We start from the raw sequence: 27,705 nt of genomic DNA, 5'->3' as shown, positions 1-27,705 counted from the left end.
TGCAGTGCCTGAAGAGGCCAGAAAAGGGTGTCAGATCCCCTGGAACTGGAGTTCCATACTCCAGTTACAGGCAGTTGTTAGCCACCATGTAGGTGCTAGGAATTGAACCCAGGTCCTCTACAAGAGCAGTCTGTGTTCTTAAGCGTTAGCCATCTCTCCAGCCCCTTGATGATATTTTTAGTGGTGATTACTTGATTGTAACTCGTGCTGTCACTTGAGCTGTTCCCATGTCAGTCTCTCTTGTTTCCATCCCCAGACTTCACACTGTGGCTACTGAGGCTTGGAAGTTCTAATCCCTCCCTGGTCCCTGGAGGTGGGACCACCCGACCTTCCTCGGTGTCCCGTCCTCAGAAGGTCTGTGGGCAGCTAGTGAAGGCACACACAGCCAGGGAGTGGCTGCCCATCTTTCCCCACTAGGTGCAGTAGGTCTGCTTTGCACACCTGTGGTTTACTAAGCTGGTTATCCCTTTTGCAGCCCCGAAGAGACCACAGACACTCCTGAGGTGCTCAGCAGGCCAGAGGGCATGCCAGAGGCCCTGGTGCAGTGTACGGCCTGGCTGGATGCCTACTTCCGTGAACCCACAGCCACAGAGAGGCTCCCTTTGCCTGCTCTCCACCACCCCGTGTTCCAGCAAGGTCAGTAACCCCACCTCTCCCACACTGCCTTGGGGAGCCTGACTTACTAGCTATTGCTGACATCACAGCTTGTTTACTGACTGCACAGACTTGGAATTTTCACATCATCCAAACATAGGCGGCATGTGGCCAAGCAAGGGCCTAGAGCTTGCGACCCGCCCATTCCAAGTGGCTGTGTTAGTTTTGGCAACTGGTCACATAATTCTTGGCAAAAGCAGCAAAAACGATGCGTGCAGATCAACCCTTGAGTCTCGCTCGGCTGAAAGGTTTAAATAGGAACACGTCTGAATGGCAGTAAATTTTTCAATAAGCTTATTGTTAACTTAAGCCCTCTGCCTGCCAACAGCACAGAAAATGAGCCTTGTATCTGGACAATTAGCCACTTCCATAAAGTCACTCGGTGCTGGCTACTGCGGGAGTCCGCAGGAGCACTGCATCTTCTTAGCTAATTTTAATTTCTCCGACTTACCATGCATACATTCTAAGAGATAAATTGAGAACAAGTTGCTTTACTATAGTTTACTAAAGGCCTTTAATATCTCACAGGAACCTAAAAATAAAATCACAGACATTTCTTTTAAAGATTCTGTTTGGATCTGCTTCACACAGAAATTAATTATCGTCACTAACATCACCCTAGACATAGCTGAAATGTACTCTTCGTAGTGACTTTTATAAATAATCATTTAATAGAACTGAGTATATATTCATATTCAAACCTACATACGTGAATGCAGGAGTCTCCTTAAGAAAAAAATTACCCTGAGAGTTTAACTATAGTGAATCTAAAGCAATCTTGAGGTTCAAAATGGTGCTTACTAAGTACAATTTAAAGATGATTGAATTGCTGCTGATTTTCTGCTCACACTTGGAAAATGGTGTTGAATTTTCAGAAGAACAAGTTCAGAAGCCCTCTAAGGTCAGGCTAATGCCTGACTGAGTTCACTGACAGGTCAGACAAGTGCAGCAGTAACGGGAATATGCTTCATGCAAATGAGCTGAAAGGACAGCTGGAATGAACCGGTGCCCTGTTCTTTCTGGTCACCCGAAGCTGTCTTTCAGGAGGTAATATGGACATCATCAGGAGTAAAGACTTCTAACTAGCCTTGCAACCAAGTTACTGCTTAAAATGTAAACAGGCTCACTGAGCCCCATGTTCTTCTTATGACCTGGGCACCTGACCTTCCTCCCCAGGACCCCTTGCCCTCCACCCGGATAGTGTGTGATGCATGTGTACACACTTGACATCTCAAAGCTCTGAAAGCAGTGTGATTTTCTCATTGCAAACAATGAGAGAAATTGAGTTTGTGTGATACTCTAGGCCCACGGATCAAAGGGCAAGATTCTCCAAGATGGTAAGGATGGTCCTGACTGCTTTTGCATTTCATACTGGAGATTCTGTCTCAATAAAAGGCATGAAACCTGGCTCAGGACCCCAGTTCTGAGGGATCTCTGAAGGAAAGGATGCTTGGCAATTCTGGTCCGCTGTTGGCCTTATGAATGCTAAAAGTCAGGCCGTCTGTTTTTTATGCTTTGCCATAATGTGGCTTAGAGGCACCACAAAAAGGACGCTTTTGGCAGAGGCCACAAGAATTTGTAAAGGGGTGTCCAGGATGGGTGGGCGGACATTTGCAGGACACTGTGTGTGTCCAGTGACCACTCCCCCACTGCCTGTCCATGAGGTGCTGGAGAAGAGAGTATGCACTGGACGTGCTTCTGTCCACACTTTGTGTCCAGCACGACGACTTGTGACTGAAGTGACTGTGTTTGTGTGACTGTTGAGCACCACCAATCGCCCAGCACAGGCTGCATGTGTTACTTAGAGTCCAAGGGACTGAAACATGGCTTTGGTTTTAAAATAGAACTGGGAAGCAGGGGACACCTTCAACCAGTGTCCCTTTGGGGTCACTGCCTGGGCAGGAGCGAGGTAGAGCTGCCCAGCAAGCTGTCCTTCTATGATGCCTGCCGAGGACCTTCACTGAGGTTTAAGGTCTCGGACTAGAAAACAACGAGGCGGGGGTATAATCCCATGGGGTGGTAGACAGGGCATGCACCTGTAAAATCCTAAACTCTGCCTCAGATTTGTTGTGTGGTTTAAGGAAAAATACAGAGGCCAAAATTGCAAAGAAAACACTCACTTTGGGGAAGCCTGACAGTGATGCTGACCACATAGTGGGACTCACTGACCTGGCGCTATCTGTGTTCATACATGTCAGGCCAGACCTAGAGAAGCAGCCTCATGTGGCAGCACTGTCAGGGCAGGGTGTCTACTGATGGAGGAGTGACATTCAAACAACCAGGCTTTACCCAAACTGCCTCTGTAGCCAGTGCCCATCCCATCACTGCTATCCCAGGATATGTTGGCTGGCCCTGATCCAGGTACCAGACTGTGGGACTCCCCAGTCATGTCCTTAGAACTTCAGGAGGCCACACTTATCTCTGTCTCCAGTGCTGGGAGACACAAGGCCACACACAGGCTGTGTCCTATGCCAGCATATCCTAATGGGTCTTTGGGACTAGGAAGATGGGACACAGTTGCTCCCAACTCTGCAATGTACATGGACACTTCTAGCCATACAAGGTCCACTCCAGCAGTATTAGACAGAGCTGGGCTCAGCCTCCAGCATCCTGTTCCTCCTGGTACCCTAGGAGATCTGAGGCTAGGGCTGGCCTTGCAGCCAAGCCTACCTCTGGTGGCTAGTAGCTGTTGCGTAGGCCGCAGTTTCCCACGCCACGCCTTGTGCAGAGCAGCTTTTTTTAATTTAGTGCAGTCGTTTGCTCCTGGGCAGGGACCAGGTGTGCAGATTTTATAGTTTCAAGGGTATAGGAGGGTGTAGGGTTGGTTGGGGTACTCTGGCTGCTGTGGAGTTAATTGGGTCTACCCCACATGCGTAAATGCCCCTTTTTATCCAGTTTGCAATTTGAAGTGTCAAAGAAATAGATATCAGGAAGGCAGGTCTCACAAAGTGAGCATTTAGCATAGCTCAGTACCATCTGGAAACCATAGAACTCTAGACCCAATCTGTGGAGAGCAGGGAGAATTGGTTCATTTTAATATGGATTTCATGTTTTCTTTGTCTGTTTGGTTTTCTTTACATTTTAATTTTGGGGTTTATTTGATCTGCTTTTGCCTATCTTTTTAGGCATATTCTTCTTAGATTTAGACCAGGTCTATTCATTCCAACCTACTTGAAAGATGACTCAATGGGTAAAGTGTTTGCCACACAAACCTGACTACTGAGATCCGATCCCCAGAACCCACATCCAAAAGGAAGTTGCAGCTGTCACATGTCTATAATCCCAGTGTTCCTGTGAGGAGGTGGGAGGCCACAGGAGAACTCATGGGTGCTAGCCAGTCTGGCCTCTGCTGTGGTGAAAGATAAGACAACCTGTCTCAAACGCACGGAGGACGGGCTGACTCCCGAAGTTGCTCTCCAGTCTCCACAGGAGCACTCACACACAGACATACAGTCCTACATACACCACACACCCACAAACACATAGACACACACAAAATTTTTAAAAGAGGTATTGTATTTGAGCTCATCCATGAGTCCCACCATGAATCTTTCCTTCCTAAATCCCTGGAACTGAGGCCCTTTGGGGCTAGACTCTTATTGCTTGTTCCTCAGGTGAGGCTAGCCCTCTTCTTTAGAGACAGGACCTTCTCTTTTTCAGGATCCTCCATTGGTTGAGTGTGCTGTCCTTGCCTTGTCTTTTTAAGGCTATATACAAAAAAATATATATTAAGTTGAACCCTATGAAATTGAATTTTGTAGTTTAAACTTCACATATTAGAAATATCATGAGGTTCGGCTACTCGGAGAATTCCAAGATTAGCAACAGGTTGCTTTATCTGGGCATTTCTGTGTGAAGAGATAGGGGTCTGGAGTCTACACTGCCTTATCCTTGGCCTTAGCAGGTAGGATTGCTCCCAGAGAGGGGAAGTGGGAGTTCCCCAGAAGAGCTGTGTCCCCTTTACAGAGCTAAAATGAAAGCTAAGCTGTGGGTACCATGTGCACTACTTTCCTGTCAGCTCCTGTAGGATGGCAGGCCCAGGAACTTGAAGGTGACTGGGACCCTTTTCAGGTAGCTCCAGTACATAGTGTGAGCCATAGCCAGGAGCCCAGTTATGATCACAGAGATGAAGCCCAGCATGTCGTCTGCTCTGCAGCCTAGACAGGGGAAGGGTTGGAGACAACGGCAGGCAAGGCAGGAACCAGTGGGTGGAAAAGGACAGCAGTTTGCAGTGACCTCTAGGCAACTGAGAAGGATGCAAAGGCTGCCTTCAGCAGGGACAGACTCACCACCAGCCTGTCAGGGCCTGTCACCTGTCCCAAGGATCACATCCCAGAGGACAAAAGGCCACGTCCATGCCACTGCTCTTCCCCTTCAGAGCTGTGTAGAGGAGTACACTGCTTGCTCTAGAGAGTGTCTAACTGGGGCCTGCCTAGGGACCCTTCCCGGAGGCAGGCTGACTGCATCACACTTGCATACCGACATCACTTCCTGCCTGAAATGCATAGATGCTGGACCCCAGATGAGAGTCTCTCTGGGGTAGACACTCCAGGCTGAATCACTAGAGAGAATCATTTCAGGGGAGGTGTCCTGCAGAGCCTCTAAGGCTCCTCTGCTGTGTCCACAGATCACAGGCCTCTCTAGCTCCCTTCCTGCCTCCCCCTCTTAGCCTCTCCTTGATGAGCAGCTGCTTCTTGTTGGTCTGCAGCTCAGGTCTCCCTGAGTCGCTGTGCCGCACCTTCTGTGGGGCTCCTGCCCCTGCAGTCGTCGTGAATGCCGTTCTTTGTGTGCGTGCGTGCGTGCGTGCGTGCGTGCGTGCGTGCGTGCGTGTGTGTGTGTGTGTGTACTGTGCAAGTTCTTGGACTAGGTGAGAGTTTCCCACATGATTCCTTCAAGCAAACAGCTTTTGAAGTTGCTCTTGGATTCAGTCCATCTGTGGGACCTGTCAGAGTAAAGTATATCAGAGTGTTCTAAAATCTTGTTCGTGGGCTGGTGAGATGGTTCCATGGGTAAAGGTGCTTGCTACTAAGCATGACAACCCAGATTCAATCCCTAAGACCCACGTGGTGGAAGGAGAAAATTGACTCCTACATCTTGTCCTCTGACCGCCACATATGCACTATGGTACAACAATCACACATGCACGTGAACTCACACACAAGCACACATGCACATCAATAAGTGTATTAAAAAAGAAATCTTGTTCCTAATATGTCTGCAAATGTCTGCATTTGTTGCTCCTCCCCAGGAGTCATCAAAGAGTTAGGCAAACACATTCTGTACTTTAGAAGTAATGCTCTAAAAGAATTTATTAAAGTGGCTCCATGGCAGGCATAAAGCTCAGTGATAGAGTTCTTGCTTAGCAAGTACTGAATTCAGTCCTCAGCACTACCCAAAACAAAAACAAAAATGGAAATAGCATCCAGTTCCTACAAGTGGTTTTGCAGTGTGCTTCATCCTGTATTGAGTTTGCCATTCTTAGTGTTTTGTTTGAGCCGTGTATCCCTACACAGTGCGTGCGTGCCACACGTGTATCCCTACACACGTGTATCCCTACACACATAAGGAGTGGCATGCTGCACATTGACAGATGAGGTTCCGAGGTATGCATGTGTGTGTCTACCTAATCTAGGGATCTCTACACAGCAAAGCTAGACAAAGATGCATCAGTGTGTCATTAATGTTTGTCTCAAGAAGAATGAGCCAAAGGGCCTTGTGTTAGTGACTCCAATGCCAAGTTATTGAAATGTTTCAGAAGATGCTCAAGAGCCTGGCTAGGAGACAGAAATGCATGCACACACATACACACATGCATGCATGCATGCACAGACACACACACACACACACACACACACACACACACCCCACTGGAGGACTGTGAGTGATGGAAGCACTTAGAAAGAGGGTAAAGTTGTTTCCCACAGTGAATATCCACTAGTCCCTTCTAGGGTAGACCCAGCCCTGAATCACTGATGGTTTAAATACACCGGAATGCCATCTTCTGTAGAAAGAAGTCATGTCTCAGGGTCAGCTTGTGATGTCTAGGACAGAGTCACAACCTATCAGACCCCAAGAAATTGGGGGGTATCCCTATGCAAAGCACTTGTGGCTAGTCAACCCTCGCCAAGGACACCAGGGAGCCTAGAAACCTGAGAAGTTAATCCACAGCCTAAGAGACGGTCAGGCTTTGATCCCCCAAGTCCCCAAAGGTCTCTGGGGAAATGAGCTGGAAAAGACCTTTGCCCCAGGGTGCTGGGTGCCACCATGCAACCTAGCCAAGTCTGGCAGGTGGCCTAGAGGATTCTGCAAAGGTCAGCCAAGTTCAGACCCTGACAGAGATACTCTAGAGGACCCCTATCACATTAAAAAGGACTTGGAGTATTTACATTTATTTTGAGTATTGCTTTTTGTGTGAGGATACATTAAATATAACTGAATTCGCAATTTTACCTCACTAAATCTCTGAAAGCTTCTATTAAAACTGTCATCCTACTGGCTAGGTTTCAGAGTGCTGGAAGGTGCTATGCATGCTGCCAGAGGAGAACAGTAATCATCAGTCTTACCCAGAGATAAAGTCTTCAAGCAACCGTAGTAACAGCTGACCTGGCAAGATACTCCAACTGATGCAATCATGGCTCAAATGTTATGGAAGTAACTAAAGCCTGCTCCACAAGCTGGAACCCATGCCTCACACCATTATTGAGACCAAGAACCTGTAGCTAGACAGATCATCAGACCTAGGGGAGAACCTGCTATTATTCTGCCAAATGGACAGAGTATTAACTCCTAATGACTTATTGCTATAACCGTAGATCAGTGCATCTCTCAGCCTTTATCAGGGAAGCATCTTCTTCCAGTAGATGGTGATTAACATGGAGACCCACAACTGGTCAAGAGCCTGTGGAAACCTCAGTCATAATAGGACACCTATATCTTCCCCCTTCTCCCAAGGCTCAGGGACCATCACCAGTGACTACAATGAAACAGTGTCTTCTGGACACAACAGGGCTGTTGCACATAGGAACTCTCAGCAGTTGTGACAGCATACACAAGACCTATGAGAGCCAGACAAAATCCCCCCACGGAAGGGGGAGGTAGACAAGATGTCTCACCCCTAGCTGAGAAGCTATGGGCATGGATAGATGCTGGGAGAAGGAGAGTCAGTTTTCTTTAAAGCTGTGGCCCTGGCAGGTCAGCCATGTTCCAGGGGATGTCCCCACAACCAAGAGTATTTGGGCAGCACAAAATGGACATGATGGATTTTTTTTCTTTAATGAGAACATGAAATTAGTTAGGTAGGGATGGGGGGGTGGTTCTGGGAGGAGTTGGGAGAAGGGGATGGATATGATCAAAATACACTGCATGAAATTTTCAAAGAATTAATAAGGGGCTGGAGAGATAGTGGAATGGTTAAAGGGCACTGGCTGCTCTTGCAGAGGACCCGGGTTTGGTTCCCAGCACCCCACATGGCAGCTAACTTCTGTCCATAACTCCAGTTCCAAGGGATCCAATGCCATGTTCTGACCTCTGTAGGCATTGTGCAACATGGGTGCGCTTACATACATGCAAGCAATTCACTCATACACATAAAAATAATATTTTTTAAAAAAAGAATAATATTCTTTTTAAAAATGCAAAGAACTAGGTACCTTGTAAGTATTCATTTTCTTAGGAATGGCAATAACTTATAATTAGAGGAGAGTGTCTTCAATTCTTAGGAGGTGCACGTGAGTAATGAAAATAAAGTGTCAGGAAAAGAAAGGCATCGCCGTGGGGTGTGTCGGCACCAGGGTGGACTCTTTCCACTGGCAGAGAATTCTGCTTGAGAAGATATAAATCATGTCTCCTCTGTATTCCTCGGTAGCTTTAGATTTGGGGTGAGCTCTGAAAAATACAAGTTGTTTAGCAAGTAGAAAGTCAATATTATTTTAAAGCAAAACAAACTTTTCACCTAAGTGTCTTTTTAACTTTTTATCCCCACTGTAGTCATTAGATAAATGTATGCTACCTCCAAAAGGAATGTTCACATCCATGTGTTGTGTTGCTCGGCAGTATTACATGTCTACATGTTACAGATAGAGAAATGAAGTTTTTTTCAGTCTTTCTGAGACAGGGTCTCCCTGTAGCCCAGCTGTCCTGGAACTCACTATGTAGACCAGGCTGGCCTTGAACTCACAGAGATCTGCCTGCCTCTGCCTCCCGAATGCTGGGATTAAAGGCATGCGCCACCACGCCCGGCAGGAAATGATATTTTAATAAAATGTGCATAGAATTGCACTATACATTATTGGTTTGTTAAGTATTGGTATAAAGTTAATGATAATGCAAAAATACTAATTATAAGAGCCAGAAGTATAAAAACTACTGCTTAATTTAAATGCTTTTGTGCTTTTTATCTGGACCCCAATGTTCACGCTGACCTGAAATGAGAGATTTACGAGTCTCTAGTGTAATTGCTGTGTGACTTGTGGCAGAAGGAAAAATCATATACTTGGCGTAAAACCACCCTTCCTTCCCAAGCTACCAGGCTGCTAGAATGGTAGTGGGCTGTGTGGAAATGGGAAAGCTTCCAGAACCACAGTCCCGGTGGGCTCACCAGGCGTGTCCTGCCCTGTGCTCTGTTGTGCTGTGCGGTAAATTACTGCTAAAAAGAAAACTGGAGGATGGAGTAGAGAGAAAGGACCTTTTCTTCAAATGACCATAAACACTTCCTTCAGCTGCTTGGGTCATTGTAAGGGTTTTAAGGTAAGCTTGATAGAGCTTAAAAAGTCGCATCGCAAGTGAGCCCTGCCCCTTGGCCAGTGTGACCAGTATGTCTGTTACTATGGCAACTTCTGTTTCTACCACTACTACTGTTAATGAAGGGAGCAAATGCATATTGAGAAATGCGAGCCCACCTGCACACTTGGGCGTTCGCACGGGCATCTCGTCTACATTTTTTATATAAATACATCTTAGGATGGGCTCGCTGTCTCTGCCTCAGACCCCCAAACAGTAAGATTTTCCTTACCTAAGTGACTTTGGGAAGACCTAGCAGCTGAGCTGGGAAGATAGAAGGGCTCTTTGCAGCCAAGATGCACTTCTCATGGAAAACTCTCATCTCTTTCCTCTTCTCAGAATAAAATACCCAAGAATGAACATAAATGGTATAGCCCCCTTTTCTTCCCCAAGAATTGGGCCTTTGATGTTCAAGAGCAGCTCATATTAAAGGCCAGCCCTGGCAGGCTGTGGAAACCATACCTATTTATGACAAATGTAAAACGGTGCAAATCTAGCCGAACGTGATGGTATCATTAGTTTGTGAGTCGCATCCTTGAAAATAGCCGTGGAGGAGCCAAATCGGTTTAAAAGAAGATAACAAAATGGTTTAAGCTACTTAGGTTGAATGCCAATTATATTTTAATATTCAACTGAGCATATTTTACTAAGAAAAAAGGCGGCGTTGACGCTCGCATAACTCACTGGCAGCGTCGGCCAGCTGTGCCACAGTACTCTGCGAATCACTTTGTGCATTTTAGTAGCATGGTAATTTAGTAGAGGCCTACCTGAGTGATGGCATTTTCAATGAGCAGGTAATCTACAGAGAATTTTTATATGGTTATGAGTTCTGTGCTTCAGCCCAGCAACACAAAAATACATCAAGACCAATTACGGTATCAACTTTCAGTGTGATACCCTCGCCACGCAAGTGCATGTATTTCTGCCCCAGGCATTTCAAATTGCATCTAATTTGAAATCTTTGGGGTTTTAATTAAATTTCAGAATATATGGAATTCTTCATTAGTACCTGCTCTGAATAGCAGATTCCTCTTCCCTCCGTCTCTCGTTAAAGAAGTAGGCTGTGGTAAATAGCGTGCTCAGGAGCTGATCATTTGTGAGGCCTGGGTATTGGAACAGAAATGGTGAAATGCAAAATAATATCAAAAAGATTATTAGTCCAGGGAGAATCTCTTGATTTGTATTTTAATGGAATTTTACATTTCTCTTAATGATTTGCAAATTGTCCTCTGATTATAAGATGCATTAAGCTTTTCATTTTAATGGCAGAGACACAGCCATTAGCAGAATTTTTTTCCGGTCTTCTTTTTAGAGTGCTTCCCTGCAGCAGATAAATATTGAAACCATTAACACCTTTTGATGTGCGCTACAGCCTGCGTCATAGATCCCTGCCCCACTGGCCATACGTCTCAGCTCTGAACACCTGGTCCACTCGGCTGGGGGCCGAGTCTCCACCTGGGGACAGCAAGAGGCCCTGGTACAGGTTTCTCTCTCTAGAAAGCAGGATTTGTTTTCAACATTGCATTGGCAGTGTTGTTTGTGTTAAAGCTAATGCTTTTAAATATTATGAATGGCCCAATTTGTATTAAAAAGCTGGTCTCACCAGGGTTAAGGCAGATGCTGCTCCCAAATCTAGCCTGACCCTGGCCTGGAGCTGCCAAGAAGAGATAGCAGACCTGCCTGGCACTCCACTCAGGAGGCTTCCCCACAAACCTGGTGCAGTGAGGGAGAAGCACAGACTCTGTGTTAGCCAGCTGACTGGGCTAACCACACACGACCTCCACTCAGGGCCACTTGACTTGGGTTTGGCCTCTGGGATGACACATCCCGGCCTCCAGGCTAAGACTCATGGCTTCTGCAGAGTGTGTGAGATTTACATGAGCACAGGGGCAGGTCTGGCGCAGGCCCGTTCTGCCCCAGCTGCTCAGTCCTCTGACTTTGACCTGTGGGGCAGCTCAGAAGGCGGTCGTGCTCTGTGCTTTGGATCCTGCTCCAGGGTGCAACCTCTTACACTATTTCACCCTGTTTCATGGTGTTGGAACCAAGGCAGAGGGCGTTCAAGAGACACCAGCCAGCTCAGTGCAGTTGTGGCCTCCCGGCCAGGGAGAAAAAACCACTGCTCTGGTGTGGACAGTCCTCCAGGCACGAGGTGGTCGTTGCTATCTTGAAGCCTCAGCGGGAAACATGCACACTAGATCCATTCATGTTCCCTCATGAGGTAGGGAGGGGCTCATGAGGCCCCACTCTGCCCTAAGGATTTCTAGGCAGTTAATGGTTGCAGGGGGGAAGAGATCCAAAAGGCCCCACCCTTCCAGGAGGCGAGAGAGAGAGAGAGAGAGAGAGAGAGAGAGAGAGAGAGAGAGAGAGAGAGAGAGAGAGAGAGAGAGAGAATGAATATCTTCAGTGTTGCTCACAAGCTACTCTTGTAAGTAACCCTAATTAAGCACTGATTCACCAAGCTAGACTTGAGTGGAATCGTTTCATTGGGTCTGTGGTTGGTGCCCTACCCACTGTAGACATCTGTTTGTTGTCCAAGGAAAAGTTCACACAGTAGTTGTCGGGGGCCGTTCTTCACACAGCTGCCTGAAAGTAACTCTGGACATCTGTGACTCTCCACTGTTGCCTCTTCTCCTAACCTCCATGTGGACACAGCCTGGCTCTTGAGGAGTAAAAGCCCCAGGAGCTTCGTGCCCTTCCCCTGACCTTTGCTAGCAAGTATCTGTCCAGGGTGTTTGGGAGCCAAAAACACCATCTCCCCCTGGGACTCAGTCTTTGCACCGGCACTATTTGGAGGTATACCTGTCAGTGTAGTTCCCTGGCGTGTAGTGTTTGTGAAAGCACCCTCTCTGTACCCAGCAATCTGACAGCCCGGGGAAGTGTTCACCTCTGTGTCTGTTGGCTGGACTGTGTAACAAAGTTCCGCAGACTGGGTGGGTTAACAGCAATTTCTTTACAGCTCTAGAAGGCCAAGATGAAAGTGTCAGTGGGGCCAGTTTCTTCTGAGGCCTCTGTGCTTGGCTGGCACACTGCCCCCTGCAACTTTCTTGCATCCACATGATCTTTATGCATCCCTAGTGTCTCTCTGACTTCCTGAATCCTTGTTCTCACAAGGATACCAGGCAGGTCAGATTAGAGCCCAGCCTAACAGCCATGTGACTTTCATCATCTCTCTCCAAACAAGTTGTGACCTTCCCTCAGATCGTGTGTGCCCACTGTGTCATTGGCCATAGAGAACGTGGCTGTCACAAACCCACAGCTGACCAAAGGAAGCTTTTTAGTTGTAGTGTCTCTCTTGTAAATAAACGATAGGGCCAGTTATGATGTTTACTGAAAAAAGAGCATTCTCCACCCTGTCATTTCCTCTCCCTACTCACTTTGAAGTCCTAGACCATGGAAACGGCTGTTGGGGTGGGGCTGCTAGAAGGCACAGTGGAAAAACGTACTTGCTGCTAAGCCTGATGACCTGAGTTCAATCCCTGGGACCCATGTGGTGGGATGAGGAACTGACTCCTGCCAGGTGTCCTCTGACTTTCACAAGCATGCTATAGCGTGCACATATGTGCATACACACAAAAATAAATAAAATGTAATTGAATTTTAAATGGCTCCTTGAAGGGACTTCTGGACTTGATGGTAAGAAGGTTGGGCAACCCCCAGGTTAGCGTGGTGGGGCCGGGGCTAGGCTGGGCCTCCTGACTGGGCACACACAGCTGTCTCCACCTGCCAGTCCCTTGTTCCTCACTCTGGGCTGATCTTGCATGTCCCCACTGCCGCTGGCTTTTGTCACCCTGACTCCTCAGGAGGTTCCTGGGCATCAAGGGTTTGTCAGTGTGCGGTGGACAGAGTAAGTTTGGGAGCCAGAGATGAAGGATGCTGTACTCAACTGAACGTCCTAACCCTTGGCACTGGCAGATGGTCTATGACCCCAGGGTCTGCCAGTGCTCCTGGGGCCCACATGGGAGGGTCTCCACCCCCAGCTGAGCACCCAGCCCAGTGTCTGATCCAGGGCAGGAGCTATAAACGTGACAGTGCCAGCCCTCTCCAAAACACTCCATAATGTCCCACACTGTGTTCCCCAGAGGGTGAGCACACACTGGGTCTCTTGCCCATATGGCCCTTGGAGTATGGACGTCAAATGTGTGGGTATCTCCTCTGTGCCCCATTGTTCTGAACAGGGAGCGGGGAGGTCATGTGATGGGAGGTAATGTGTGTTTCCTTCTGGAAACAGGAGTGGCATGGCATGTTGGGAGCCTCACTATAGAGCAGCTTCAGAGGACAAGGTGGGTTGAGGCTTTTGTCATTCTGCTATGGAATACTTAAAACAAACCAAAGAATATTCACAATGGGTGTGTGAGGTGTAAACAATAAGGGGCAGAGTGAGTTTGGGAGGCAGAGATGAAGGATGCAGTACTCAACTGAACGCCCTCACCAGCCTGTGCTGTGAAGTCCAGCCCTTTGCCTATCTTTTAAATGAACACAATATCAGTATTTTCCTGGGACTTGCATTTGAGAACAAATGCTTTTGAGTCCTGTAGAGACCATCTACTTATTAAGCTGTTGTCTGGAATTCCATGTCACGCTTGTCCATCATTTTTTTCTCTGTCCCCTGTCAGTAGACATGTGAGTTCCTCTCAGGTTTTGTCTTTAAAACTGTTCTAGTACTGTGTCTGGTGTCCCAGCTGACTGGGATCTATGGGCAGAAAAACAACTCTGGGAGTCTGGCGTCCTCCTGAGCCTCCTGCAGAACTCTGTTGAAGTGTGGATGGAAACCCAGCAAAGAACGACTGGGGAGCTGAGCATTGAGCATTCCCGCAGTGCTGAACAGAACCAGACCCAGGAAATATGTGGACGTGGCCATGGCTTTGTCCTCAGTGTTCTTATTTTTAAGTAATAACTACTCAGAGTAAAATTTGTTTTGTATTACTCCCTACTTGGGATTTTGTGATATATGTAGAGGCAAAATGTGTGACCACAGTAGCACAAGATACAGGACTAGGGAAATGGGGTACGTCGTTCCTTACATTCTTGTGAGCGAGTCGATTGATGTTTAAAGATAGTAATAAACTGTGATGCATATTAAAAATCCTCAGCCACTATAAACAGATGTCTAGTGCAAAACTGAAATACTTATTTTTAAAACAATCTAAAAGAGGAATGGGGGAAACAAAGGACAGACAGGAGCAATAATGACTTGGGAGACAAAGATCCAGCCACACCAACAATTTCATTAAACGTAAACGTTCTCTTTTTTATTTATTTTTATTTTATGTGTGCGCGTGTATTGCCTGCATGTATGTAACTGTGCCCATGTCATGCAATGCCTGCGGAGGACATAAGAGAGTGTCAAAGCTCCTGGAACTGGAGTTACAGACAGGTTGTTAGCTGCCATGCGGTGCTGGGATTCCAACCCAGATCTTCTACAGGAACAGCCAGTGCTCTTAACCGCTGAGCCATCTCTCCAGCCCCTAAATGTTAATGGTCTTCAGAGTCAAGTAAAAAGGCACAGATGAACAGAACAGTCTAACATATGCAGGCAGCTGCTACCAGACATTGTCTATAAGATACAGATGCTTTAAAAGAAACAAAGGCTGAGGAAATGGCCCTGCTGGTCAGTTGCTTGCCAAGCATCAGGACATGACTTCCATCTCTTAGATGTAAAAAGCCTGTCCTTACCGCCTGCGTGTGGTAGTGCAGCCTTTAATCCCAGCACTCAGGAGGCAGAGGCAGCTTGTCATTGTGGTATGCACTGTAATCCGAGAACTGGGAAGGCAGAGATGGGAAGATTTCTGGAGCTTGCTGGCCAACCACTCTAGCCAATCAGCAAACTTGAATTTCATTGAGAGACCCCTCCCCCACCCATCTCAAAAACTAAGGTAGAGAATGAAGAAGACCTCTGATCTCAGTACACCGATACATACATCTATAGGTATCTGCACACACAGTTGTACACACATAAATATGTACACATAGCAAAAATGCTATAAATAGTATTGTATAAACCTGAAAGAAAAAAGGAGTAAAATAACAGAAAAATTTAACTGCAACTGTCTATTAGTCTGTGTAAGTAATATAATCTATCTCAAGGAATTTTTAAAATATTTAGTAAGTGAATTTAGCAAGGTTGACTGCACGAGAAGTCGTGTTATTATATGATGAAAGCTAAATTTTAAGTCACTACATTATAGTCGTGTCCAGTATAAACTATTTAACATTAACACTTCTCCACTGAACAATACAAGAAAATAAAGATACACCTTGTCCTTGAAATAGCCAGTATTGCAGAGTTGAGTTCCCCATGTGCTGTTCTTGTTCTAATTCAATCTTGAAAAATAAAAATTAGAATGACCATCCCCTCCCCCATGGCCTCAAGGAATATATATGTATGTATGAAATTATAAATGAAAAGGTAAATTAGAAAAAGAAGTTGTAGGACTTACATAACCTGATTTTAGAACTTCCTTCAAATCTCTTGTACCCAAGACACTACGATGGGAATCCAAAGTTAAACAGAGACCTGTCAGGGCTGGACAGATGGCCCAGCAGTTAAGAGCATGTACTGTTCTTCCAGAGGACCTGAGTTCAGATCCCAGCACCCATGTTGGTCTGATCACAACTGCCTGTAACTCTAGCTCCAGGGGATCCAGTGGCCCTTCTGGTCTCTGCACACACACATCTATCTTTGAGAAAGAGGCCAGGTAAGGAGAATAGAGTCTTCTCAACAAATGGTGGTTGTCTTCTACCTCCCTCGGTTACAAAAATGAATCTAAACTCTAGCATACGCTTAAACATAAATCTGAAACTGTGAAGCGTTTAGGGGGGAAAAGTGAATATTTCCATGCTTTGGCTGGTCAGGCATTTCTTATAATCCCAAAAGATAAAGTAAGAAAGGAGTTTGTCTTTTACTGCAAGTAAGGGTCGCATTAAGGAAATGAATGGGTGACAGTGAGAGAACTTTTTGCAAAGCCTCTAGCAAAGAACTTGTAGATAGGAGCTATGAAGATTTTGAGATTCCACCATTCAGAGACCACCCCATAAATATGTAAGAAAGGACATTGTCTTCACAAAGCTGTGTGTGTGAACTGGCCTATAAGCACATGTGCTGGGCATCCTCAGTGAAATCCAAACTGAAGCCACTCTGAGAGGCATCTATCTACTTGTGCCAGATGGCTGAGATGAACAAAGCTCGTGATACCAAATGACTGTGAGGATGCAGAGCACCCCTCCACCATGCATGTTCATGGGGTATACATGGCAGAATGTCTTTGGGATTAAGTATGCACCCATATCACATTACCCAGTGTCTCCATGCTTAGGAAATATATGAAAGCTGTTCACAGTAACTTTACTTGTAATTAACAACAATTGGGAGGGCCCAGTGCCCACTTGTGGGGGGATGTGGATTAACAGCGCTGTGCCCAGAGGGAGTTGCCCTGTCCATATGCTCCATGATGGGAAAGCGTGAGTAGCAGCCACACAGGTGTGTCTCTCGACAGTGTGCTGTACAGAGGAGCCAGGCACGCAGTGCATGTCTGGTTTTGCTTACTGAATGAAGTTCTAAAAGTAGCAATAGCTGATCTGGGATGGAAAAAAGAGAGAGAGAGGCACAACCGCCTGTGGGGTTGTACAGGGAGTAACTGCCCATGAAGGAGGCACAAGGAACTATTCCAGCATGAATCTTAACAGCATGGGTTGCACAGGTATACATGTTTGTTAAAACTCATCAGGAGCACGCTGAAGATAGGTGCTTCCTTGTATGTAAATTCTACCTCCGTGGAGAAAGAACTAAATTGACATTGAACTCTTAATTAATGGCATACGAGCTAATGTGTCTGAGAGTAACTGATGTCTTTACTTCATTTTGGAATGCAGTAGAATTTAAGATGGATTGAAAAGGGGAGAGATGGCTATATGTGAGCTACAACAGAGGAGGGGGTTGTCCCCTCTGAGTGGTAGGTATGTGCGCAGTCATTGTGAAAACTCTTTTAACTAACTCTTCTGTATGTTTGAAGTGAGTATTACAGGTTTCTGTTTCTGGAAAACAAAACTGGGGAACAGATGATGGAAATGGTCCTATGGGTTCTGAGGTAAAGACACAGCTGTGTTTGGCTCTCTGCATGGTGTGCCTCTGCTCCTGCACTCCTGAAGATTGAGTGTCAGAAAGGAAGGCCAACATCAAGGAAAGCCCGTGTGCCACTGTCGTGGCTGTCTAAGTCTCTTGTCAAGGAGATGTGTCTCAGAGACCTCTGTGACATGTGTCATAGGCCAGGAAAGGATGTAGGCCAAGCAGGACAACTCTGGAGGTAACAGATAACCAACACATAAACAGATAATGCCACCCAACAGCACAGAGGGCCCTGAGGGAAAGCAAGCAGGTGCCCAGTGGAGTGGACACCTGTCTCCTAGCCCTGAGGGAGACGACAGATAGGCCAAAAGTAAAAGAAACTGAAAGCTCGGACCTCGTGAAAACATAGGAGGAAAGAGCAGGCAGAAGGCCAAGGCTGTGCGAATGTCTGGGAAAGTGTGGTTTCTTCTAGAAATGGCACAAGCAGGACAGCTGCCATCAAGTAGTTGAGGAGAGCAGACTGTGAAGGCCTTGGTGAATGTGGCCCAGGTATAATGGTGAGCTGGGTATGAGAGCTGTTGGCCTGTGGTTGCCAAGTAGACTGGCTGCAGGTGATGTGGGCTATACAGAAAGGGCAGAAGGAGACAGGACCATGTGGTCACCAGCACAGAAGCAGGCAGAGCACAGGGCACTTGTAGGAGGGGCAGGATTCTGAGTGTCATAAGAGTGTCCTGCCCTGCAGCAAGGCACCTGTGCCTCCACTGTATAGAGAGAAATTTGAGCAAGAGTCAAATTTCCAAGGTGTACCTAGGAAATATTGAGTACATGTCATATCTACTCCACAGCCGGAGCTGGTCTCGGGGGAGGAAGAGGAAGCCAGTTGCCAGGCGTTCACACTCTGTCCTGTTCTGTTTGCCAGACGCTGAACGAGGCGTGAGTGGTTGTGTGAATGTCTCATCTTATGCTGGCCTCCTGACAGTCTCTGTCATGGCCTCTTCCCCTGGCAGAGGACCCACTGAGTCCACATCCTCAGACACCTCAGAGATTCAGTGTCAATAACTGTGGATTGAACAGCTAAGGCAATTTGTATTTGTTTGGTGGTGTTTCCCCAACCTGTTCTTGTGGGGTTGGAGATCCCCTGGTCTGACCATTGAATTGTGGTGATATCTTAGTCTGACTGTTGAATCACATGGACCGCCCTTAGTCTGACTGTTGAATCACATGGGATCCCTTCGTCTAACTGTTGAATCACATGGAGATCTCTTAGTCTGACAGCTGAGTCACAAGGAGATCCCTTAGTCTGAGAGTTGAATCAATCACATGGAGATCTCTTAGTCTGACAGTTGAATCACATGGTAATCCCTTAGTATGACTGTTGAATCACATGGTGATCTCTTAGTCTGACAGTTGAGTCACAGGGAGATCCCTTAGTCTGATAGTTGAATCAATCACATGGAGATCTCTTAGTCTGACAGTTGAATCACATGGTAATCCCTTAGTATGACTGTTGAATCACATGGTGATCTCAATCACATGGAGATCTCTTAGTCTGACAGTTGAATCACATCGTAATCCCTTAGTATGACTGTTGAATCACATGGTGATCTCAGTCTGACTGTTGAGTCACATGGTGATCCCTTAGTCTGATTGTTGAATCACATGAGATCCCTTAGTCTGACTGTTTAGTCACATGGTGATCCCTTAGTCTGACTGTTGAATCATATGGGTTCCCTTCGTCTAACTGTTGAATCACATGGAGATCTCTCAGTCTGACAGTTGAGTCACAGGGAGATCTCTCAGTCTGACAGTTGAATCACATGGTGATCCCTTAGTCTGACTGTTGAATCACATGGAGATCCCTTAGTCTGACTGTTGAATCACATGGCGATCTCTCAGTCTGACTGTTGAGTCACATGTGATCCCTTAGTCTGACTGTTGAATCACATGGAGATCTCTTAGTCTGACTGTTGAATCACATGGAGATCTCTTAGTCTGACTGTTGAATCACATGGTGATCCCTTAGTCTGACTGTTGAATCACATGAGATCCCTTAGTCTGACTGTTTAGTCACATGGTGATCTCTTAGTCTGACAGTTGAGTCACAGGGAGATCCCTTAGTCTGATAGTTGAATCAATCACATGGAGATCTCTTAGTCTGACAGTTGAATCACATCGTAATCCCTCAGTCTGACTGTTGAATCACATGGAGATCCCTTAGTCTGACTGTTGAATCACATGGCGATCTCTCAGTCTGACTGTTGAGTCACATGGTGATCTCTTAGTCTGACTGTTGAATCACATGGTGATCCCTTAGTCTGACTGTTGAATCACATGGAGATCCCTTAGTCTGACAGCTGAGCCACATGGTGATCCCTTAGTCTGACTGTTGAATCACATGGTGATCCCTTAGTCTGACAGTTGAGTCACATGGTGATCCCTTAGTCTGACTGTTGAGTCACATGGTAATCCCTTAGTCTGACTGTTGAGTCACATGGTGATCCCTTAGTCTGACTGTTGAATCACATGATGATCCCTTAGTCTGACAGTTGAGTCACATGGAGATCCCTTAGTCTGACTGTTGAATCACATGATGATCCCTTAGTCTGACAGTTGAGTCACATGGAGATCCCTTAGTCTGACTGTTGAATCACATGATGATCCCTTAGTCTGACAGTTGAGTCACATGGAGATCCCTTAGTCTGACTGTTGAATCACATGTCATTCCTGGCCTTCAGAAGCCTTTGATCTCAGTACTGCCTTGCCCTGTGGGGGGCGGGGGGTGCCTTCTCTTCCAGCACACCCCTGGACCTTTTGAAAGTATCACAGGCCATCTGCCTGCTTCTCCAACATCTGTGGGTTCCTGGGGCCAGCCACATGTTTTCCTGGTTCAGATGCTCTCATTGGCCTTCCTGGACCCCCTCACATCTGACACAACCACCTAGGTCTGCTTCTTCCATTCCAGTGAGGCATGCTGGGAGCACCCAAGCCCACACTTCATCATATGGCACTGCTGGAACCAAGGGACCTAGGACGTTTTTCACCATCCCCAGGACTTCGCTGTAGCGTACTGTGGCTTCAGGGTCACGGCATCCCTCCAGCTGAGCCAGAAGCTCATCGCCCCACCAAGACCATGTCTACATTGAAACTCCTTTCTCCCACAGAAGAATGTGGACAGAAGTATGTTCACACTTCACTCACCTGCCCAAGGCTCAGCTGAGTAGGGCATCTTGGACTTTTAACATGGGAGGGTTTGGCCAGGGATGGTACGGAGCTGGTACGTGTCAGCTTTCCATTACTACAACAGATGCTGAAGCTAACTTATGAGGACGAAAGGCTGACTTGGCTCACAGCTTCACAGGTTTCAGTTTCTGATCACTTGGCCCTGAGGTTTTGACTTTGTTAGCACAACAGATCCTGGTAGAACATGGACGGAAGAAGGGGCCAGGTGTGAGAAAGAGGGAGGAAGGAGAAGGGGCAGAGTCCACCGTCCTCTTTAAGCATACACCTAGTGATCTAACTTCCGGCTAAGCCCCACCCCTAAAGATCCTGTCAGCTCCCTATAGCAGCACAGACTGGGGACCAAGCCTTCGATACAGGGACCTTTGGGACACAACTGTGGATCCATACTGTAGCAGTTGACAATTTCAGTGGTCTCCTGAAAATACAGACAGAAGACAGGCTGGGGAGGGTGCATAGAACAGATGGAAGGAGCCACCAAACAGAGGAAAGAGGCTGAAGGAGGGCCTGCAGGGATGCTGGCCGGGTGGAGCATCTAGAGGTGATCTTGCAGCAGCATGGGAAGTAGGTGAGGCTAGTGGCCTATCACTCTCCCTGTGGTATGGCCAGGGGAGATGGGACAAGGCAGAAACTCTCACTGTGCTAGACTTCTACAGTAGGTTTCCTGGTGGTGGCAGTCACCATGGGAGAGTGCCCGCCCATCTCTTCTTTAGCATCTGTCATGCCTCCTACTCTAGCCAGAGTAAGACCTAAGACCTACACCCCTTCAGATCTTACCTGCTTCCCTCACCTGGCTCCATGGCCTTCTGAGGCTCCCACCACCATCTGAAGATCCCAGCTCCCAGGCCGGCCACCTGCTCAGAAAAGCCACCCCTGGCCATGCATCCCACCCAGCATCCCAGCACTCTGCATCCCTGACAGCTCACTGAGCTGTGAGAAGCACCGACCACTAACACCTCCTCCTCCCCAGCTCTATGAAGAACATGTGCCAGAGGTCAGCACACAGACTTTGTGGCTATTTATTGAATACACGAGAAACGAATTAGTAGGTTACTGCATCTGAGCACTGCATCCCAGGTATCCCCCCACACGCACACGCACATGCTGAAAGAAGAGAGCCTTGTCAGGGAGAGTCTGCCCATGATTCCCCTTACCTCTGCAGGAGAGAGGCCATTTTTCTACAACAGAGGCAATGGGCCAATCCCAACAGCCCCAAGACCCCATGCAGTCAAAGGCGCTGTCTGGGCCACAGGAGGAAGTCCAGCTTCTGGGCGTCCCTCCTTCCTGAGATGAGGACAGCTTCAGGGATATGATTTGATGCCTAATGGAAAAGCTAAGGGACTGAGCGTGACACTCATTCACGCAGTCTATGCACCCCATCCCTGTGAAGAGGTGGAGGGTCCCGAACCCGGTCACCATGTACCTGCTAGGCTCCCTGCATGGTGGGCTCTCCAAAGCAGGGCAGCCCCTCTTGACCTGTCTGCCTCATGCCCTGTCCCCTGCCATCTTCCACCTTTCCTGCACACCCCCATCCACTGTCACCTGCACAGCCTCTTCCTCATTTGAATAGGTGAGAAACCAAAGTCAGCTGCCCCATTTGAGCTCGCTTCCCCCGCTCAGAATTCAGTCGCAACTTCTTTTGAATTCCTCAGCTGCCCTGAGGCAGAGGCTCAGTGTTGGTACTGAGATTAATCCCCAAAGAGCCCCTCATTTCTCTGCAGAGAAATTAAAGCTTGCCAGTTTTCCTTTCGCCTGTCCTTCTGACAGCTCTGTCAGTAATGATATGCCTGCTCCGTGGCATAATCCCCGTCCTGTGGTGGAGAATATTCATTAAGAAATTAAGGGCTCGGCTCCTTTCCATTGGGTTGGTCTTCAGAAGTTAGCTAATGGCGACGGCGGCATGATTATCAATGGAAAATTATTCAGCACACCTCAGGGCCATCGCCGACACTCTCTGGGGTTGTCACTGTTCCCAGAAATTAAGTTGGTGACGTTGACTGTGAGGTGTCTGTGTGTGGGGCCAGGAGGACAGGTTGGACATGATCCCAATTTGGGAAGGAACTTCTTCAGAGATGTGGGGGTAGAGCATGAAATACCTGCCCACAGCATTGGCAGGTTCTTCTCCCAGGGAGAACAGGTGAAGGTTGGGGAAGCTTCTAGAGGCTGTAACTCAGCTGTGTGAGATGTGGGGGAGGGGGGTTGTTTGGTTTTTTTGTTTTTTTTGTTTTTGGGGGTTTTTTTTGGTATATTGCTATAGTTTTAGTATTTGATTTTTTGTTTGTTTAAGACAGTCTTACTGTGTAGCCCAAGCCAGCCTCCTTTCCAGATCGTCCTGCCTCAGCCTCTTGTGTTCCTTAGCTTCACAAGTATGTTTTTAAAGTCTGCCATGAAATGGTATGGGTCTGAAATGACTCACTACCCAGTGCCAATCTCTGAAACTCACAAAAGGAGGGTATGACTTGATGGCAGCTGTCATGGGCTGTGGGGAGACTAAGGATGTCAGAGGCAGGAAATGTTGATAATGTGTTCCAAATCAGGTGTCCTATTGTGTGTTGTCTGGTTACAGTGTAGCAAGGACATTGCTCCTGTGTATGGACAAGAGCAGGTGAGGCAAGTTTGTTCCTCCCCCAGAGTGGCCAGTTCAAGGCTCAGTGTCCTCAGACTGCAGAATCTATGGGACTCTGAGGGAGGGAGAGAAGGCATGTGTTTCTACACACAGCCAAATCCAGAGAGGCTTGTGTGGGGCCAGGACGTCAAGTAGCATTACAGCAAGAAGCCTCAGACTGGGTTTGATTTCCCTTCTTTTCACGATTAACCTCAGTAATGCAGTAACGACCCTGGGTCAGCCTCCTGTAACACGGCCCTCTTCCTTGTCCTCCTGCCCTGTCAGGCTTTTATACATGGTGTGTTTTTCTGTATTTCTGCTATTGCTCTGGTGCCACTCACCCCTGTTCAAAAGCCAGTCCTTCAGCTGCTGAGATGAATGACAATTATTTGAATGGTAGAGGGTGTTAACATATAATTATTCACATTCACACCCGGACAGTCACAGTTTAATCATTTCTCTGTAGGCTTCCTGAAGTTTGTGCTTAAAGTCTTAGGCATAATTCTTTTGTTAAGTACGGTTAGAGGGCTGGAAGTGTTGGGAAAGCCAGTGCACACACACCCCAGCAGAACTCTGAAGATGTCCCACCTCACTTCCTGGGAGTGGGCCTCGCAGCTGAGGCCCCCAGCTGGCTCCTGGCTCCTCCATGAGGAAGAAGGTTCATTTCTGAGGGCTAATGATGTAATCTATGAGATGAGCTCAGAGATTGTGTCTGGGGTGCCAGGACCAGAGAGAGCTGGCCAGAGAACATTTCTATGCATGAGTATCAGGCCCTGCCACCTGACCAGCACGGAAGGGCCCGGCTTAACCCTTGAGACCATAGATTCCTCTAAATCCCAAAAGTCTTTTAAACATGAGGGTTTATCTGTGTATATTTACCATACTGAAAATCAAACCCAAGACTTTTATTTTGAAATAACAATGCAGTACTGGTTACTATATAAATAGATTTATATGAAAATTCTCCCATGGCAAACACTCCTTAAAAACAGTGCCATAGTATTCCACTTTCACAAATCTCCTGAAAGCATCATTTTCCACCTTGATGTCAGAGGACAGCTGGTTTCTCAGGCCAGCTCCTTCCTCTAATTGGTAGTGATAGGCTACGTTTCCAGATATCTGACACACTGGGAGCGAGCAGGAGTGTATGGCTCACTGGGAGAGGAGAGGGGTGTATGGCCTCTTGGTAGCCTTGCAATCTTCCTGACCCAGCTGTGACTCAGGGAGATTTGTATTTCTCTGTATCTCAAGTTGGCCTGTACTGTAGAAGATGATTCTACTGGAACACCCAGTGTGCCATTCTCAAACTCCTGTCTGCCATGCATCTCGTCTGACTTGGTAGGGCTAGTGCTGGACTAGAGTGTGTGTGCTGGCTTTTTCCTGACCCTCTTCTCTTGCATTGTTGTAGGGCAGCAGAGATCACACCTGTCATGTCAGAACAAACATAGCAATTCTCCCTTAATCAACTTTGCATCTCTCAACCACGTGTCACATGCCCGTGAGCATTGTGTGCCCTGCTCATGTGGCCATTCCTGCTCTGACCAGCCAGAGACCTGGCCACGCTGTTGGGAGCCCTGTCTCCTAAGGACTGAGCTGAGTACCCGTCTCTTTCACTCTGCCTGAGGTTCTCAGCCTAGGGACAGCGGAACAGCTCCTTTCAGTTCCTGGGCTGAGTGAACAGTTTTAGAAATCTCCAAAGACTCTCCTAACAGCATCAGATGAGAACTCGTCTCTGTCTCAGGACACAGTGGTAGTCTGGGTGTTCCCAGGGAGGATGCTTTGCAGGCATGGGCAGGGAGGTCCTGGCAAGTACAGGGTTAGCTTGTACCACATCCCCAGAAGAGGACTCACTACAGGAGACACCTTTCCTGTGTTCCCCACATGCCAGGATTGGCACAGGAGCCATCAGGTGCCTGTCGTCCTTGGGACCTGGATCCCCCAACTGCTACCACAAATGGCCTGCAGACTACCTTTATCCCCACCTCTCATACTCACATCAGGGTTGTGGGCCTCAGTGAAGGCCTGGAACAACCACAGGTCCTGATAGGCCATGTCCTCAGCCATGCACAAGAGACATAACTGCTTTGTGGCCAGGCTGAAAGAGAGCAAGTGATCAGCTTCAAACCAGGGCTGCTCTTTCAGAAGGCCATACTGTCCACCCAGTGCCCCCTGCCTCACACCCACCCTGTCACCCATCCATCAGTGCTGACTTCTGAGACAGAGGCCCATGAGGCTGACACTTGATCCTCAGTGAAGCTGAGTCTGCCAGACAGCCCTCCATGGTGACAGCGTTAGATGAGGGCATTGAGGATGGGACTTACAGAGAAAAAGCCTGCAGAAAATGTGACCTAGATTCCACTTTAAATGGAAGTAGTGTTCCCTCGTGTCTTGAACTTGGGGAAGAAAACTCCCTTTGATTAGAGGAAAGGTAAATGGAAAATGTACTTCCCTTCCATCATTCTCTAAAATTTGCTTTTTTAATTAACACAGGGAAGTTGGCTTTTGAGGTATGCGGTCACGTGACTTCTAATACATGCCCAGGTTGCTCAGGGGGCTCTTACCAGTGCTCCCTCATGCTCAGCAGTCTTCTGCCCTCTACCATTTTTGTGTCTTTACAAACCCACATCAACAGAGTCAGACAGTAGTTAACCTCCTGAGCCTGGCTTCTGTGACTCAGCTTGATGCCTTTGACGTTTAGCAAAGCTGTGTCTATGACTTACCCATGTTAACTATTGAGAAGTACTCCACAGTATGAATATACCTCACTTCACCTGTTTTATTTTTGGTGGTGGTAGTGGTTCTGTGCATGTTCATGCATGTACAGATACATGTGTATGTGTGTAGTAATAGGAAATGTGGTTGGGGGTCAGAGGACAACCTTGGCTGTCACTCCTCAGGTGCTACTCACCTTTTATAATCCTTTTCTGAGACAGGGTCTCACTGGCCTGGAACTCTTTTCTTGTAGGCCAGGCTGGCTGGCCAGTGAACCCCAGGGATCTGCCCGTCACTGCCTCCCCTGTGTTGAGCATACAGGAGCATCACCACACCTAGCTTTACTACATGGGTTCTGGGGATCACACTCAGGTCCTCTTGCTTACAAGACAAGCATTTTAGTGACTAAGCCATCTCAGCCCAATTTATCTATTTTTTTTAATTCTTATACACATGCCTGTATATGTATATATGTATATGTTTGCCTGTGTGTATATATGTGCACCACATGCTTGCAGTGCCTGTGGAGGCCAGAAGAAGGCATTTTATCCCCTGGAACTGGAGCTATAGAGGGTTGTGTGCCATGATGTAGGTGCTGGGAACTAGATCCAGGTCCTCTGCAAGAGCAGCAAGTACTCTCAACAACTGAGCCACCTCTCCAGTCCCAATCTGTTTTTTGTTGTAAGCATTCTAGGAGATAAGAAATGGTATCTTATTATGATTTAAATTTACATAATTTAAATTTTAAATTAATAAATTTAAATTAATTCCCCAGTGTCTAGTTTGGCTGAACAGCTTTGTGTACATCTTGACCAATGCATGTATCTCTCTGAAAAAGTATTGAGTATTTCGCCTACTTTTAATTAGGTGATTTGTTATCTTGCTGTTGAGTTTGTAGAGTTCTTCATCTATTCTAGATATGGTTCCTTTGTTAGATATATGATTTCCAAGTATTTTCCCCCAATTTGTAACTAGTCTTTTATTCTCTTGACACAAGCTATCACAGAAGTCCAGTTTTCTGAGGGATCATGCTTTTGATAACATGTCTGAAAACTGCTTTCCCAACCCTAGGTCATGAAGATTTATCATACATTTTCTTCTAAACATTATTTGCTTCCTATTTGCTTTTTATTTTAATTTCATACATCAGTACTATGTTTATGTTGTTTTCACTCCTCCATTTCCCCCTCCAACTCTTTCCATACCCCCCGGTGTGCACGCACACACACACGCACGCACACACACACACACACACACACACGAACACACGCGCGCACACATGTGCGCACACACACGCACACACATTTCCCCCTCCAACTCTTTCCATACCCCCCGGTGTGCACGCACACACACACACACACGCACGCACACACACACACACGAACACACGCGCGCACACATGTGCGCACACATACGCGCGCGCCCCCTCAATTTTGTGACCTCTTATTATTGTTCAACATACATACATATTCATCTGTCTAAAATCCACTAAGTCCATTTGGCAGTGCTTGTGTGTACGTGTGTCTAGGATTGATCACTTAGGATTGGACAACTTATCTGGGAGCTCATCCCTGGAAAAAAAAGGATTCTTCCTTTCTCAGCAGCCATAATTGCCTCGTAGCGCTTTATCTAGAGATGGGACCTTGTGGAATCTCCC

General features: G+C 47.1%; 1 protein-coding gene across 2 annotated transcripts in view; it reads left to right on the top strand.

The window, feature by feature from the left end:
- Positions 1-27,705, top strand: part of Mgmt (O-6-methylguanine-DNA methyltransferase) — a 268,737-nt gene that overhangs the window by 214,873 nt on the left and 26,159 nt on the right. For both annotated transcript variants that reach the window (XM_008832091.3, XM_008832096.3), the window contains exon 3: positions 476-636. In XM_008832091.3, the coding sequence (XP_008830313.1) occupies positions 476-636 (161 nt within the window). The remainder of the gene's footprint in view (positions 1-475; positions 637-27,705) is intronic.

The sequence above is a fragment of the Nannospalax galili genome, unplaced genomic scaffold, assembly GCF_000622305.1.
Source record: "Nannospalax galili isolate Female #2095 unplaced genomic scaffold, S.galili_v1.0 scaffold810, whole genome shotgun sequence".
Classification (NCBI taxonomy): domain Eukaryota; kingdom Metazoa; phylum Chordata; class Mammalia; order Rodentia; family Spalacidae; genus Nannospalax; species Nannospalax galili.
The sequence above is the reverse complement of the archived record's forward strand: the minus strand, read 5'-3'. Positions and strand labels throughout refer to the sequence as shown.